This window comes from Gadus macrocephalus, chromosome 6 (assembly GCF_031168955.1).
Source record: "Gadus macrocephalus chromosome 6, ASM3116895v1".
NCBI lineage: Eukaryota > Metazoa > Chordata > Actinopteri > Gadiformes > Gadidae > Gadus > Gadus macrocephalus.
This window is the reverse complement of record NC_082387.1, coordinates 23,605,554-23,620,461: the sequence shown is the minus strand read 5'-3', so window position 1 is coordinate 23,620,461 and position 14,908 is coordinate 23,605,554. Positions and strand designations below refer to the sequence as shown.

Genomic DNA, 14,908 nt, shown 5'->3' with positions numbered 1-14,908 from the left:
AATTAGGCACTATATGTAATACTAAATTATTTGGCCAAATTATTGACCATCTTATAACATTCATAACATTGTGTGTACCTATGTGCTCCGCCTGTGACCAACGTGTGCAACAATACATTACATACGTTATATATAATGTCCACGGATTGGGCTGCGCATATGATTTCGCGCATGCGTAATGTAACGCCAGAATACCTTGTGACGCTTATGTTGTTCCTTGAAACAAGCAAACATGTCTGCCTCCATGGTGAGGGCGACCGTCCGAGCGGTCAGCAAAAGAAGAATACTGCCAACTAGAGCAGCGTTAACACTGGTAAGTGCCCCACGTCGTATACAATGTTATATAATGACATTTTATTCCCACCGTGTGTTTAATAGTGACTAAATACGTTGTTCCAATGTTGCATAAGCCAACGCGCAGTTCGTAGCTAACGATTGACGTCATGAGCCTTCACCTTACACAACGGGGTGACTTGTTTATATCGGGAAATATCCCGAGTTAACATTTGTTTATATCTCAGTTGCATTAAAAGTTTTCCTATTGTACATTTTTGGGCGTTGCCGGACAACGTCCAAACGATCCGTGATTGGACACCAGGAGTAAACGTATATGAGAAACTACACGGTTATCATATACTCTGCTTATTCTTTCTTTTTGTATCAAGAGTTTTGCATTTATTTGAATCATCCGGGAGGCTCGATCGCTTTAATTTGTAGTCGCATTGGCCATCAACTGCAAGCATGTTATTATTTCAGCCGATCAAGGCAGGGCTGACGCTGCTGCGAATAGATAACACAGTTCACTAAAGGTTATAGCAAGATTGGTTCGTCGCCGAATGTGTAAGCCTTTCCTATGGAGATCATTGGCCAAGAGTTCCATCTACGCAGTTTCTCAAGTTCTCCTTCCCATTCGCCTTGACCCCGACGCTGTCCTCTCAACACAGGGACACAATCATCTGTATCGACCACAAGTGGTCGCCTTTTAGTTGTTTAGGTTGTTCACATAACATCAAATGCGGTGCACAATTTTCTTAAGTTCATCATTCTATTCTTCTAAAGAGTGCTGATGTAGGATTTGGTTAATTTCCCAAATTCCCATAAAGAAATATACAATTTTGCCTCATATTCAACATCTAGCTATGGTTGGTCAAGAAGCTGATACCTGAAAAGGCTCCCAGCTCCCATGTGATAACTGATCCTGTCCACGTGTGTTCCTTTGCAGACTCCTGCTGCTGTGAACCAAGTCAGGATGTTGCTACAAGACAAGCCTGAATACGTGAGTCACCAACTGAACTACCATTCCCATGTAGAAGCGGCGCTTACGTCCCCGGGGGAAATCAGTCGTTAGCCCCTCCCTTCCCTCCTCCCCCTCCTCCCCAGGTCACCACATGAACACCGGTCTCGCATGAATCCTGTCTCTGTTTCCTGGCAGCTTACTTTGTTCTACAGCGCTTGGGGTGTTTGATTGTTTAAGCCATTCCTGTGAGCGTTGGAATCAGTAGCTTTGCCTGTTCCAGCATTGTCCGTCCAAACTGAAATCCTGCTGCCTGTGCCTGAACTCAACAGAGAGGCCTGCCTCTCTGTTGAGTTCTCTCTCCTGAGTGGGAACGGGCTTTCCAGAAAAATACATTTCTTGACATCATAGAGGAGGTTCTTGGAGTCCCATTGGGACCAAACACTCTATATCGGTGGTGGCTGTTGTAAAATAGACCTATTTAACACTTGCTTTAACAGAAAATATTCCTTACGGCATTTTAAATGCTCAATGGGAATTGAGGGGAAGTAACTTTAATTTTCTTTTACAATTTACTTCTTGGGAGACACTTTTATTCAAAGTGACTTCCAGTGAATTCGAATGTCAATGACTTCCTGCTTCTAGTCATTGACATCCGATGAGCAAGTTGTCTGCTTAAAACAATGCAACAATAATATGACTCAAAGATCCTGATGTCGCTTAGGGCAAAGTATGTTGTCACTTGTAAAGTTGCTATGCTGGAAGCGCTATAGAATAGTGACGATGATGCTCCGAGGAAAGCTATTGAAAATGTGTCTAACTGGAGACTTCTGTGATGCCCAGATTGGCCTGAAGGTAGGCGTGAGGACCCGTGGCTGCAACGGACTGACCTACACACTGGACTACACGACGGAGAAGAACCAGGCCGATGAGGAGGTGCTGCAGGACGGTGGGTCTGGCCAGAGCGTCTTCCTAACCCTCCTCCCCGTAGTCTATTCATCATATCCTACTGTAATGCACTGCTTCTACCCGCTTTGGCCGGGAGACTCAATGGAAATCTCAATGAGTCTAATCCTTGTTAAACAAAGGTTAAATTAAATATTGTTGAAGGGATTGGCACCCTTTCATGGATTATTGGTTAGGGCAAAAAAGGGAAACAAATATTGTTTTTCGTATTATTACGAAGCTTTAGATTTGTTTCATAATGCTCTGTGAAAACATAAAAAGATGCATACTATTGATGTTGATGAGCTAAAATGTTGCACTTTTGGTCATTTATGCAATACCTGTAAAACAAAAAAAAAGTAGTACTTCCTTTCTTGTGTCATGTGTGGGCGCTCTCAACATGTTTGACTGCCTGATGCCAAAGCTTCTCGTCAGTACTCTTGAGTGTGTACATACAGCGCCTGTGCAATGTGACAGCTGTGTTCTCGCGATCCTTCAGGCGTGCGGGTGTTCATCGAGAAGAAGGCCCAGCTCACCCTGCTGGGCACCGAGATGGACTTCGTGGACTCCAAGCTTTCTACTGAGTTCGTGTTCAACAACCCCAACATCAAGGGGACGTGTGGCTGCGGGGAGAGCTTCAGCATCTGAGAGCGCCGCAGAACAAAGCTGTGAAACCCTATCCCAGCGTGTCGACCCAGAGGACCGGAGCGGGTGTAACGTGGGGATCGGACACACAAGAGTTCTCTAGGACTCTTGACTACATAGTATTTTTCTTCTGCTGTTCCCACAGACCTCTATAGTGTCATGCACTCCCACAAACATGTACGGCTTATATCGTCACACGTTTTTGAGCTATGTTTAAATATCAAATTCTGTCTGCTGCCCTTTTTTTGTTGAAAGGGAAGCAAACGCGGCTGCAAAGGCGCACAGTGTTTTGGAAGGGCTTGGAGCATCGAGATTACATTCTTTCCATTATTATTGCAGTGTAGTAATAGAAGTGGCTATGGCTTTTCAGTCGTATCACACCTGTGTTTGCAGCCATTAGGATCAGGTCTATGTGCTTAACCCAGCTCTGTAGCTTGTCCAAACGGAAGTGGGCTGGGACAAAACGTGCTGTGATCAACGTCATACTATGAGCATCTTTCGGTTTATATTTCAACCGGTCCACCAAAGCCGAAAGGGGAAAATAGCAAGCTGAGCGATGTCAAACTGCCCGCAAGGGACTGAAATGTGGCCATGCTCTTACATTATTATGTAGGAGCGAAAAAAGTTCCTGTCTTGAGAGTGATTTTGTTATAAGTTATTTGTTTTGAAAGTAAAGGGTTTATATTTAAGTACGAGCATATATGAAGATTGTAAATTTCCATGAATACCGCTACACAACGCACAATATGTTATATATATCCCTCACAGGAATATATGCGGTTTAGTTTGTTGCTTTTTGCTTCAGAAAACTTGAACTTGATTTTTACAGACACCATGCATCGTTACTGCTACCGATGCTTCAGATTTATGATCAGATTGAGATGTACATGTGATATAAATCTCTGCAATAAATTGAAATGAGTTAAACTGTGAGGACAGTCTGTGTTCAGCATTTGAGATGAGGCGCTGGGAAGTTGACAGAGGAATATATAGAACATAACTCCGATCCGACTAACAGCTGGGGGGGACAGAAAGTCCTTTTGTCTATCATTTTTTTATGTGTTGGGATATAATGTCTAAGTGAATGTATGAGCGTCCCATGTAGATCATCATGGCATGTCAAAAGGACAAGAACCACAGCAGAAAGTTGTATGGTCGTCCTCGAGGTATTTGATATGAGTTGAGATGCAGTTGAATGGATCTGTAACCTGAATCTATTAATTTGGCTTATGTATAATGTAGTTATTATATATTACAGATTTCAGATCTAGTCAACTGTTGGTCACGATGGTGTTTCAGTTATCAAAGGGCGTTTCCTGCATGGAAGATACATGACTGCTGAACAGGGATGAACATGTAAGTATATTCATATAAGTATATTCGTAAAAGATGCTAGTCTACCAGTTTGGGCTTGTTTGTAAGACTATTTGTAGTATTGGATATGAAGTAAAAAAAATGCCAATGTATATATATATATATATACATATTAAATATGTCTAAACTTAATAGCTGGGATATCTTGAACAGCGTTAGGGTTGGCATAATAATCATTGCAAAATAAGATGCACCATCAGGACTAATAACATACGGTATTTATGATATGGGTCCATTTATGGTTGTGAACAATACAAGCCAAAAGCGAAAACAATTTCTCAACTCAATTTATGCAACAATTCTGGCCATCCAAAAAATCCGGGCATCCTTTTAATTGATAGCGTGAAGGACGATTTGCCACGTGACATGTTTTGTGGCGTAACAGGGCGCCACTACTTTCCCCCAATCAGCTGAAACGTTCCCTTGACATGTGACCAATTGTATTGTCCTCTTTGATTTTTCTCTCAAGACGAGCATCGACTCCATCCCTTTTGCACGTTATCCATTGCGCAAGTGGAACTGTATAGCCATTACAAATACTCCAGGGAAACCAAGGAATAAACGAAACCCTTCATCAAATCTAACGAAATCCACATCTGAAAGACATATTCCGACAATGGAGCAGAAACCAATAATCAACTTTGGTGCTGGACCTGCAAAACTTCCACAATCCGTAAGCAAGTTAATGTTGGCTGGGATGTAGCGATACATTTACTGTAAAATATATAATATTCGGTGCTGTTGCTCTATGGCAAGTGGTTATTCAACGACGAATCATAATACTGAATGCATTGTCTACGTCTATTGTAATAGCTAAGCGATACATAATGGCCAATGCGACGTTGAACTATTAAACTACACAGTTTAATCTGTGGCGACATTCAAATCCTGCTGTGGGTGATGAAAGTGGCGTCCCTCGTACTGCGCTTAACGTCTCAACTCAGAGGCACTTGGATAGATTTACCCTACGTTGAAAGTTGGACCTGACTAGAAAACCTTTTGCAGACAGAGTGTCTGCCACCAACACAAACTCGGGTTGCATCAGCCTCATTCATTCATCTGTAATAGGTGTAGCACCAGTTGCGACTTGCGTCCTTTAGGTGGCAGCAAAACGCAAAATCAAATATCGTGATGCCACATAATGAGAGTTTTGCACAAACTGAAAACCGTGCCTTTAGTGTATATCTAAATTGTACAATGTTTACCTGAAATATTTTTATTTTATTTTACATGAAACTCTGATACAGATGGCTATTGTCTGATAGATGCAGAAACATCAGGTTCAGACAGTAGTTGGATAAGATGGATGTTTAACTTTCGAGAGAAGGGTTGACCAACCGTTCTGCTGTTATTTTTTTTAAACGTCAATTGTATTTGTAAATCTTGATTGCAGGTATTGTGTCAAGCCCAGAAGGAGCTTGTCAACTACGGTGGCCTGGGAATTAGTGTTCTTGGTGAGTATTATCTATATTGAATAGACGATTTAAGAGTGGCATCATTCATGTTAATGATATCATGTATTCTGTAATCTATTATATATTTTCTAATTAATTTAGGACTAGTAATGATGGAATATCCTAAAATCTATATGCAAATGACTATATATAAAAACAATATGATAACTTTAAAATAACCTGTAATATATACATCAGAGATATTGTTGAGGTTGAAATCATTATCTTGCGACCAAATCTATTAAATCTGTAATAAGTCTGAGGTATATCCTTCTGTGGCTGCCATCATTTAAAGCAAGATTTTTAATTTAATTTAATTTCTCCTACAAACAGAGATGAGTCACAGATCTGCAGACTTCAGCAAGATCCTGAGCAAGACTGAGTCTCTTCTCCGAGAGCTGCTGTGAGTAGAACTAGCTGCTGTGGGTCCTAGCTACAATGCCATTCCTGTACCCCACCTCTCCAAGGAGAAGTATTGGAGAAAGTTCTGAAGAACTGCATTTAGACAACATGCAGACAAATGTGTAATCAGTGCTGTAGAATAAGCCTTAAAAACAAAGTAATAGGGCTGTCTTGTTGCTCCGGTCTCAAAGTTGAATTCCTTCGCCTTCCTGTCATCTCCAAAAACGACCCGCTGTTTGGAAACATTGGTAAATCCACAGTTATAGCACAACAACGTTGACTTCTGTAGTGCGTCGAAAAAGTCTGAAATCTCCCCAGATAAAATGTCCATCTTCAGTTAGTTAGACAGACATAACTATCACTAGAAACATTGCTATAGGTTTTACTGGGAATGTGGTCAATAGCAAAATGACGTGCAGCTAGACTTGCCTTTTAACTTTGAGCAAGCAGATTCTTTTAGCATTAGCATTTTTTTTTTTGGTTGTTGAATACACAGCTCTCATCCAATGGCAGCCCTAACTGTGTGTTCACACCAAACGCAATTTTTTTCGCCCGTTCGCGTTGTCGCCGAAGTTTTGTCGCGCCACACATCATAATCTGTCGCTGTGCAAATTTGTCGAATTTGTCGTGACACAACAAGATAACCACCATTGCATGTCTTTACCTTTTGTGGAAGAGGGAGAGACGTCGGAGGACCCGACGCAGTATATTCATAATATTGTAATGACCACGGAAGAGGCAGTGAATGAAGTATTGAATAGACAGAGATTTATTAGATAGGCTACCTAATAAACCGTTGGAACACACAAGACCGGAAACATAGCAACGCCGGTAAACAAACCCCGAGAAGCCCAATCCGTATGAGAGCTCCCCGCGCTACGGCCATCCGGAGGCACACAGAGCTTTTGGCCGTGATATTATGCATACAAATATTATATTATATACTATTATATTATATATAGAGCTCCGGGAGTCGCAAACGGCAACATTCACTTTCTCCTCCCTGCTGCAGTTCAACCCAGACTGCACTGCACTGAGTTTGACGGTTGAACGCTGATTGGCTGTCATCACGCGAAATTCGCGTCAAAGTTAAAATAATTGAACTCGAGCGAATTTTTCGCGTGACAAATTCTCGTGAACTCGTCGCCTGTGCACGGCAAAAGTGTTGCGCGACAAATCAAAACTTGTCGCCCGTTTTCTCTCGTGAAAAATTCGCCCGAAACGTGTCTCTACGTTCACTTTGTATGGGATCCTGTCGCCCCGTCGCGTTTGGTGTGAACACACAGTAACAGCATTTTTTTCCCTTCTGTCTCTGCAGGAATATCCCAGACAATTACAAGGTGATGTTTCTACAAGGAGGCGGGTCTGGACAATTCAGTGCCGTTCCCCTCAATCTGATTGGTTTAAAGGAGGACAAGTGTGCTGACTACATCGTGACCGGCACCTGGTCTGAAAAGGCGGCAAAAGAGGCGGAGAAATATGGAAAAGTCAATGTTGTGCACCCGAAGCTTGACAGCTACACCAGTAAGTGTCAACATGCAGTATGTGTAGCATGTATGTGAAGACACGCCTGTATGTTTGCCACTTGATAACAGTTAAAACCAGGGGGAGGTTGAAGTTCTCCCAATCTTTGTGTTCAATCAAACAGGCTGTGACACATGGATGACTGCCTGTGAATTGGGGGAGTAGTGAAAGTAGGTCGACAATAGAGACACAAGCCTGTTGGTCCCCAGTGGTCCTGATAAACTAATGAGGCTCATGAAGGGGGAAAAAAGACAAAGTGCCACCTGCTGGCTTCTGATAGACCTCCTGCTTCGAGTCGAACAACATCGCTGTTGTCAGGGGAAATCTCAAGCAGGTGACGTGATTATAATGGATGGTTGAACCTTACCGGTATCGTGTACACTTATTCACTGCCCCCATCGCTTTTGCACAAAATAAGTGGAAATGAAATTGTTTTTTACATGCGTGAGGCTTGAGTGCAGGTTAAAATGTAACGTGCACATTTGCACAAATACATTTTAATATAGTGGTGTGAACATACTCTTATGTCAGCCACTTCATGTCAATGAACAGTAACACAGTTTTAACACCGTTTTTGTTGTTGTTATTATTATATATAATTAAAAACTGAATTGCTCATGTGTTCAACAATATAGAACTACTGGTATGTGGAGATTTTTTAGACATCAATGCAGGTTAAGAACCTGTCTGTTGTGTTGAAGTCTGTTGTTTGAAGTCAAATTATTTAACCTAAGACCGTACATATCTTGTACATAAGACTTTTCAATAAGGTAACATTAATAACCATTAATAACCAATAGTTAATGCAGTTATAAGCATTATATATATATATTATATATATATATATATATATACATACATAATGGCATAGGGGTTAGTGGGTTAGCATTAACTCCAACCCTTTTAAATAATGTATATGACCTATTACAAACTGGTTTCAAATGAATAAACAAAGAAGGGCATCTGAAAAACCCTTACGTTTAGTATTATTTAACACTTCTTCAGCACCATGATAATAATCTCCCGGATCTCATCGAATTCCCCCAAAGCTGTCCCCAAAACCAGTTGCTTAGTTGCTACCCCACATTCCAAAGCATACTCTAAATCTCTTTACCGCTTCAACATTGAAGAACGATGTCCCGCAGAGGAATGGAATGAGGAGGAACGCCTTCAGCACGGCCTCAATAAAGATAACAAGCCCCCCGTCTAGTTTTAACCGCTGCCTGGCGTCCGCCTCTCGCTTTGCGTTCTCCAGAGATCCCTGAGCCCGGCACCTGGAACCTGAACCCGGCAGCCTCCTACGTCTACTACTGCTCCAACGAGACGGTCCACGGCGTGGAGTACAACTTTGTCCCCGAGACCAACGGCGTGGTCCTCGTCAGCGACATGTCCTCCAACTTCCTGTCCCGGCCAGTGGACGTGTCCAAGGTAGAAAAGGACCGTATAAAAGGTCAAGGTCAAACGAGCTAAATGGGCCTGTTGGAAACCTTACCGATAGCTTTTTTTGGTTATCTGGTTAAGTATAACTATTTATTCTGTAGTTGTTATTAGTAAAATGTAATATGCAGTCCAAATTCCCACATGAAGGAACATAAAGCCTTCCCTGGCTCATTCCCTGGCTAAATGCCACTTAGGCCCAATCCCATTTTTTTCCCCTTCCCCTTCCCCTTACCCCTTACCCCTTCAAAACAAGGGGAAGGGGTAAGGGGTAGAAATGGGATTGGGCCTTAATGTTTGAAATTGTCTTTCCCTTTTTGTTATGAAGTACGGCCTAATCTTTGCCGGGGCCCAGAAGAATGTGGGCTGCGCCGGCGTGACCTTGGTCATCGTGAGAGAGGACCTGATAGGGCACACGTTGAATGAGTGTCCTGTGGTCTTCAACTACAAGGTCCAGGCGAGCAACAATTCTCTCTACAACACACCACCAGTCTTCAGGTAACACAAATACGTTGTGTATATCTTCCCCAGTAAGTTTTTTTTTTATATTTTGGATTTATTTTCTTTTTTTGGATATCCCTGCTGTTGGGGAAACCCAACAGCAAAAAATGTATGCTGCAAAATTCAATTTTTACTTAAATTCTTCCTCTTTCTTTCAAACATGTGTTTGCTGCTGCTCATTATTCCTTGGGAAGTATGGGGGAGAAATTGTACAGGCAAAGCAGAAAGCACCTCTTGGCCAAGAGCCATTTGGTGTCGTGTGTCAGCATGGACTCCATTTTGGTACTCAGTCCCCTGATTACATTAGGGAGAGAGTTTGGGTGTAAAGCCCACAATTGCTTACTCAAAAAAACGTTCTTTCTCTTGCATGTTTATGTTGATCTTGCAACTTCTAGAATTGTATTACTTATAGTGTGTGTGTGTGTGTGTGTGTGTGTGTGTGTGTGTGTGTGTGTGTGTGTGTGTGTGTGTGTGTGTGTGTGTGTGTGTGTGTGTGTGTGTGTGTGTGTGTGTGTGTGTGTTAGCATCTACATCATGGGCCTTGTGCTGGAGTGGATCCATAACAACGGTGGCACGGCTGCGATGGAGACGCTCAACAAGCAGAAGTCCTCCATGATATATGACATCATTAGCTCCTCCAGCGGGTTCTACGTGTGAGTTGCTCTACACTTCCGCAGTGCAGCCTAGTCCAGCCGAGCATGCCCGTCTCGCTAATGCTAGTCGTTTTTAGTTATCGTTTAGTTATTTTGACAGGATGGTGCATTGGTTAGTGTTTTAGGGGGACTCCCACGTTAAAGATTAAGGATTTGAATTCCCTGGTTTGAAGTCTACCTGTAGGCCTTGATCAACAGGCCTGCTTGGTTATTTGATGACGTGTCACAACAGAAACAAAACATGAATCAACATAGACATAGAACTATTAATGAACAGCACACAGGTATGAAACAACATAGACATAGAACTATTAATGAACAGCACACAGGTCATTTTAGACGTTGGTTCTAGCGTGGGCTCTGTTTAGTCCCCTAAATCCACCCTTTGGCCGCTTGGTTCCCTGTGTAGGTGTCCCGTGGACGAGGCGTGCCAGAGCCGCATGAACGTGCCGTTCCGCGTGGGCAAGAGGGAGGGCGACGAGGCCCTGGAGAAGAAGTTTCTGGAAGGGGCGTCCCAGCGTGGAATGATAGGCCTGAAGGGACACAGGTGAGACAGGCTAGGGGATACAGTGGACGTTTCCTCAGGTCACAATTATATTTTGCCTTAAGAGTCACGGCCTACTAGCTCTACTGAATACACTTCCAGGTTTGTGTTTTTTCTATTAAGTTTACAGGGATTAGATTGGCTTTATATACATGGGTTACATAAGTGTTGCGGTTGCGCCAGGTTCAATTCCGACTTGTATTCCTATGCTACATGTCATCCCCTCTCTTTTTCAACCCGCTTTTCTGTCCCTCTTCACTGTCTTGTCCGTAAAAGCACAATATATAATCCACAAAAATTTGTGAAAACCTTCTATTGATTTTTATGGTAGCTTTTCCCAGCCGAATTAATCAATTGAGAGAATTAAAAATTGCTCCCAAAGATTTATTGTTCCGTTAGAACCGAGGCGTTAGTGACGCTGTCTGTCTCCCCCTGCAGGTCGGTTGGGGGAATGCGTGCGTCTTTGTACAACGCGGTCACGGTGGAAGACGCTGAAGCTCTCGCCACTTACATGAAGGATTTCTTGAAAGAGCACCAATAAGAAGTTAAAACTGACGATTAGTCTATTCCACGTAAACAATAACCATGAGCAAGATGCCTAGTCAATCCAATCTAGCTTTAGCCCTACTTAATAAGCTTCAACCACTAGCGTGTTCGAAATGTAATATTTTTAATACTACTGTGCTTGTATGTACATAGATTATTCTTTATACATGTTTGGCTTGTTTACATACTAATAATTGTATTAGGTAAAATGTATCTTGCATTATGCCCTAAATGACCATTAAAATGTCCTGATTACTAATCCTTTGGTTTATTTTGACTAGTCAATTCCCATCCTTGGAAGTAATGGATAATTGTCTGTGCAGCATATTTCCACTACTTAGTTTAATTTGAATGTGTTAAAGCTTAAAACATGGCTATCATAGGTAGCCTTGGCTTTTAAAAAACAATTGCCTTTTTTCAAAACAATTCACTCCTTTTTCGAGATTTTACATTGTCAGTTGGTATTCAACACGGCATGACAGATATACCTTTGGAAAAGTAGAATTACAAAAAAAAAAAAAAAAACCTGTGCAAAGTATAAATATAAGTATATTCATGACTTTGTCGTCGTCAATGTACCCTCAAGCGTCTTACCGAGTCTGTCCACGAGGTGGAGCCATTTATCAAGATAACTTGATAAGACGGACGTCGTTGATTATTTTATGTTCTTTTAATACCACTTGTGAGTAAATACACTCAGAAGTGGATCATGGCAAAACCAATTTATACTTGGCTCTGCGTCACTGGAATCCTTGGAAGTAATGGATAATTGTCTGTGCAGCATATTTCCACTACTTAGTTTAATTTGAATGTGTTAAAGCTTAAAACATGGCTATCATAGGTAGCCTTGGCTTTTAAAAAACAATTGCCTTGACATATCACACTGATATGTCAACATGACAAATTGAACATATTTGCTTGTGAAAATTAAACCCAAATATTCCCCCAGCAATCGAATTCCCTAAAGCCAAAGAAATAGCTCAATATTTTATTATTGTTTTAATTATTTTATCATTATTTTATTTTGACTTAAATATCGAGTAGTGTACCTTCTAGTACCACATGTGTGACTATAGTCCACGAGCCTACTGGTATTAAAGGGCGAGGGAGACATTGTGGCGTATTCGTTGAGTAGCTTACAACCGCCGTGGGCGTGGTTGAGGAGGCTCAAAATCACTCTGCCAATTTTCACAGCTTGAGATCAAAGAGCTAAATATATTAATATATATTAGATGAATACGACAACCATCAAAGGTCAAACATGTGTGATCAAGATCCAGCCTGAACCATAAAATAAGCAACATATGTCAGTCTGTGTTATTGGATTGTAAAACACGGTTAGGTGTGAATGTCTCCGGCTTGGTTATATTGGGTTCACCATCACTGGCTCTTACTGCAGCGGCTGCCGCGGTCTCTCTACCTGACGGCGGGCGCCAAGCTGAGCCATTTGAACAAGAAGCAAATAACTGAATTAATGAACTCACTATACTCAAAGGGTCATTTTTCATAGAATGCCTAATCCGGCCAGATTTGACACCTTATGGTTCTTGGGTGGGGGTTGATTCTGAAATTTGACCGGTTCGGATATCATGATAGATGGGATGTGTTGGGAATAAAAGGTGAACAACCGTCTGGTTTCGATAGGCCTAATCCGATCCGTGGGGGTTTGTGTGACAGACAGCCAAGTGGAAGGCCTTCGCCCAATCCCATTTCTACCCCTTACCCCTTCCCTGTACCCCTCCCCCTTGTTTTGAGAGACTGGGATCCGTTACTTTACACTTCATCGTGAGATATGTTCTGAACAAAAACACAGTATCAATACATAACACTATCAATCAAATCACAGATTGGGGTGATCTAATGGAACATTATAGCAGGTTGATTACTACCGTTCATGTTTATATCTGTTGTGTTAACATGAATTTGTTTTATTTCATTTACTAATAGTGCAGTACTTCTTGTGAAGGTTTTGTCTGGCCCTTGGTTCAGTTGTTGCATACAATTGTGCCATGTTGTTGTATGACTATAGTTTGGTTAGGTATTTTTCCAAGAAATAAGAGCTCACAATCTGCTTTTGTCCTCTCCTTGAATTAAAGAAATGTATAGAATATATAGAATAGTTCATAGAATATATAATAACTTAGATGCCGCTTTCATAGAACTTAGATGCCGCTTTCATAGACCAGAATGACGGCCTGAGACGTTAGAAAGTGGCCTTCCGTCTCATTCTTCCCCATCACAAGGAAGTAGGACTCATGATGGCCATCCATAGACTATAGCTCTGTGTCTAAGCTTATTGATCAACCAAACCTTCCGCTTTTCTTGTGATGGACAAAAACTGTCCCTGACCTCCAGTTTGCTTAACCCCGCTTGTCTCATCTTCTTATACATCAGGGTGTACATCTTCCTCTTCACTCCTTCTTTGTCACAAGTCGGGGGCCCAGTCTACTCACAAAGATAGCTACCAACCTTTATTTTGATTCGCTGTGTGGGATCCGCCGAAAAGGCAACATATGAAACTGAGACGGATAATATTTTAGACGCATTCCCTCAGGTTTTGTTTTTTTGGGTTTTTTTGGAAAGTAATTTCAGATGTTTGCGAATAATACTGACAGTGGGATAGAAAAACCGGAAAGTTCCGCGGTGTTTGACCATGGAGCCCCGGGATGGAGACTGAAGCTGTACGGGGATGTGTTTGCTTAAAAGTAAGAGTGAAATATTGCTCCGGGCCCGACGGCTTACCTCATGGATCTCATCGGGGGTTGGTGAGATGGGTATACTGTTAAGAAGCGGTGGATTACCGTCCAATGTGGGGACACAGTGGTGTACCGTCCTGTAGAGTCAAATCAGTGTTTAGCTGATGGTGCGAGGGCAAAGCACGCCAACGGGGAGTGGGGTCCCCTCAGTAGGCCCGCGGCTTTGCAGTTGTTACACCAAGCCCCGTCATGTCAGGTGTGTTGGCGGCTTGGTGTCGGCATTGTTTTGAGTTGACTTGAGTTCATTGATTAGTTATTGAATGCATACAATTAATGGATAGTTGCTTCTTTGTGCCTTAAAGAGTCAGATATTTTATTTTGTCTTGTTAAGATTTTTTTTTTTTCTGCCAAAGCTAAATGAGTACCTCACTTGATGCAACTTGTGATGGATGTTGGTCTTATAATATAATCTAAATATAGTTAAGTACATTAACGAAATGTAAGAATCTATGGAAATGAGGAATGCGTATTAGCTGCAGCCTGTTTAATTTAGCATGCCACTTGTAAATTGTGTAGGCTAATTCACACAAAATGAATGCATTTCCCAATATATATTCATATATTTCCTTCCCTGACCTACCAAGAAAAGCGACTGTGACCCTGTTGAGGCCACCTTTCCCTAGGATTCAAAAAAAGAAAAGAAAAAACACAAGTGCAACAAAAAAAAAGGGAGCCAGATTGTGAGTGAAAGGGTGTTCTTTCTCTCTGCTCCCTGTTCCCGCCGAGATGGGAGGTGGCGCCTCGATTGTGTAGTGATCCTTGTCCTGTCAAGCCCACTAATGTCGAGGTAATGCCACTGTCGCGCTGCGGTAAGACGGCGATAATGAAAAACACCGGGGAAGACAATATCAAATGGCTCTTCTACATCCTGCAGTAGAGATTAGTCGACACAA

At 41.9% G+C, this 14,908-nt stretch overlaps 2 protein-coding genes across 2 annotated transcripts; both read left to right on the top strand.

The window, feature by feature from the left end:
- The first annotated feature begins 157 nt into the window (after positions 1-157).
- isca1 (iron-sulfur cluster assembly 1) lies at positions 158-3,751 on the top strand. Its single transcript, XM_060055150.1, has 4 exons — positions 158-313; positions 1,223-1,276; positions 2,078-2,183; positions 2,679-3,751. Exons 1-4 carry the CDS (start codon positions 233-235, stop codon positions 2,825-2,827), a joined length of 390 nt encoding a protein of 129 aa, XP_059911133.1. The 5' UTR covers positions 158-232; the 3' UTR covers positions 2,828-3,751.
- A 754-nt stretch (positions 3,752-4,505) lies between these two features.
- Positions 4,506-11,518, top strand: psat1 (phosphoserine aminotransferase 1). The gene is made up of 9 exons (XM_060055149.1): positions 4,506-4,871; positions 5,592-5,652; positions 5,986-6,055; positions 7,373-7,578; positions 8,834-9,006; positions 9,344-9,513; positions 10,041-10,169; positions 10,579-10,716; positions 11,152-11,518. The coding sequence occupies exons 1-9, from the start codon at positions 4,815-4,817 to the stop codon at positions 11,252-11,254; spliced, it is 1,107 nt and encodes a 368-aa protein (XP_059911132.1). The 5' UTR covers positions 4,506-4,814; the 3' UTR covers positions 11,255-11,518.
- The last annotated feature ends 3,390 nt before the right edge of the window (positions 11,519-14,908 follow it).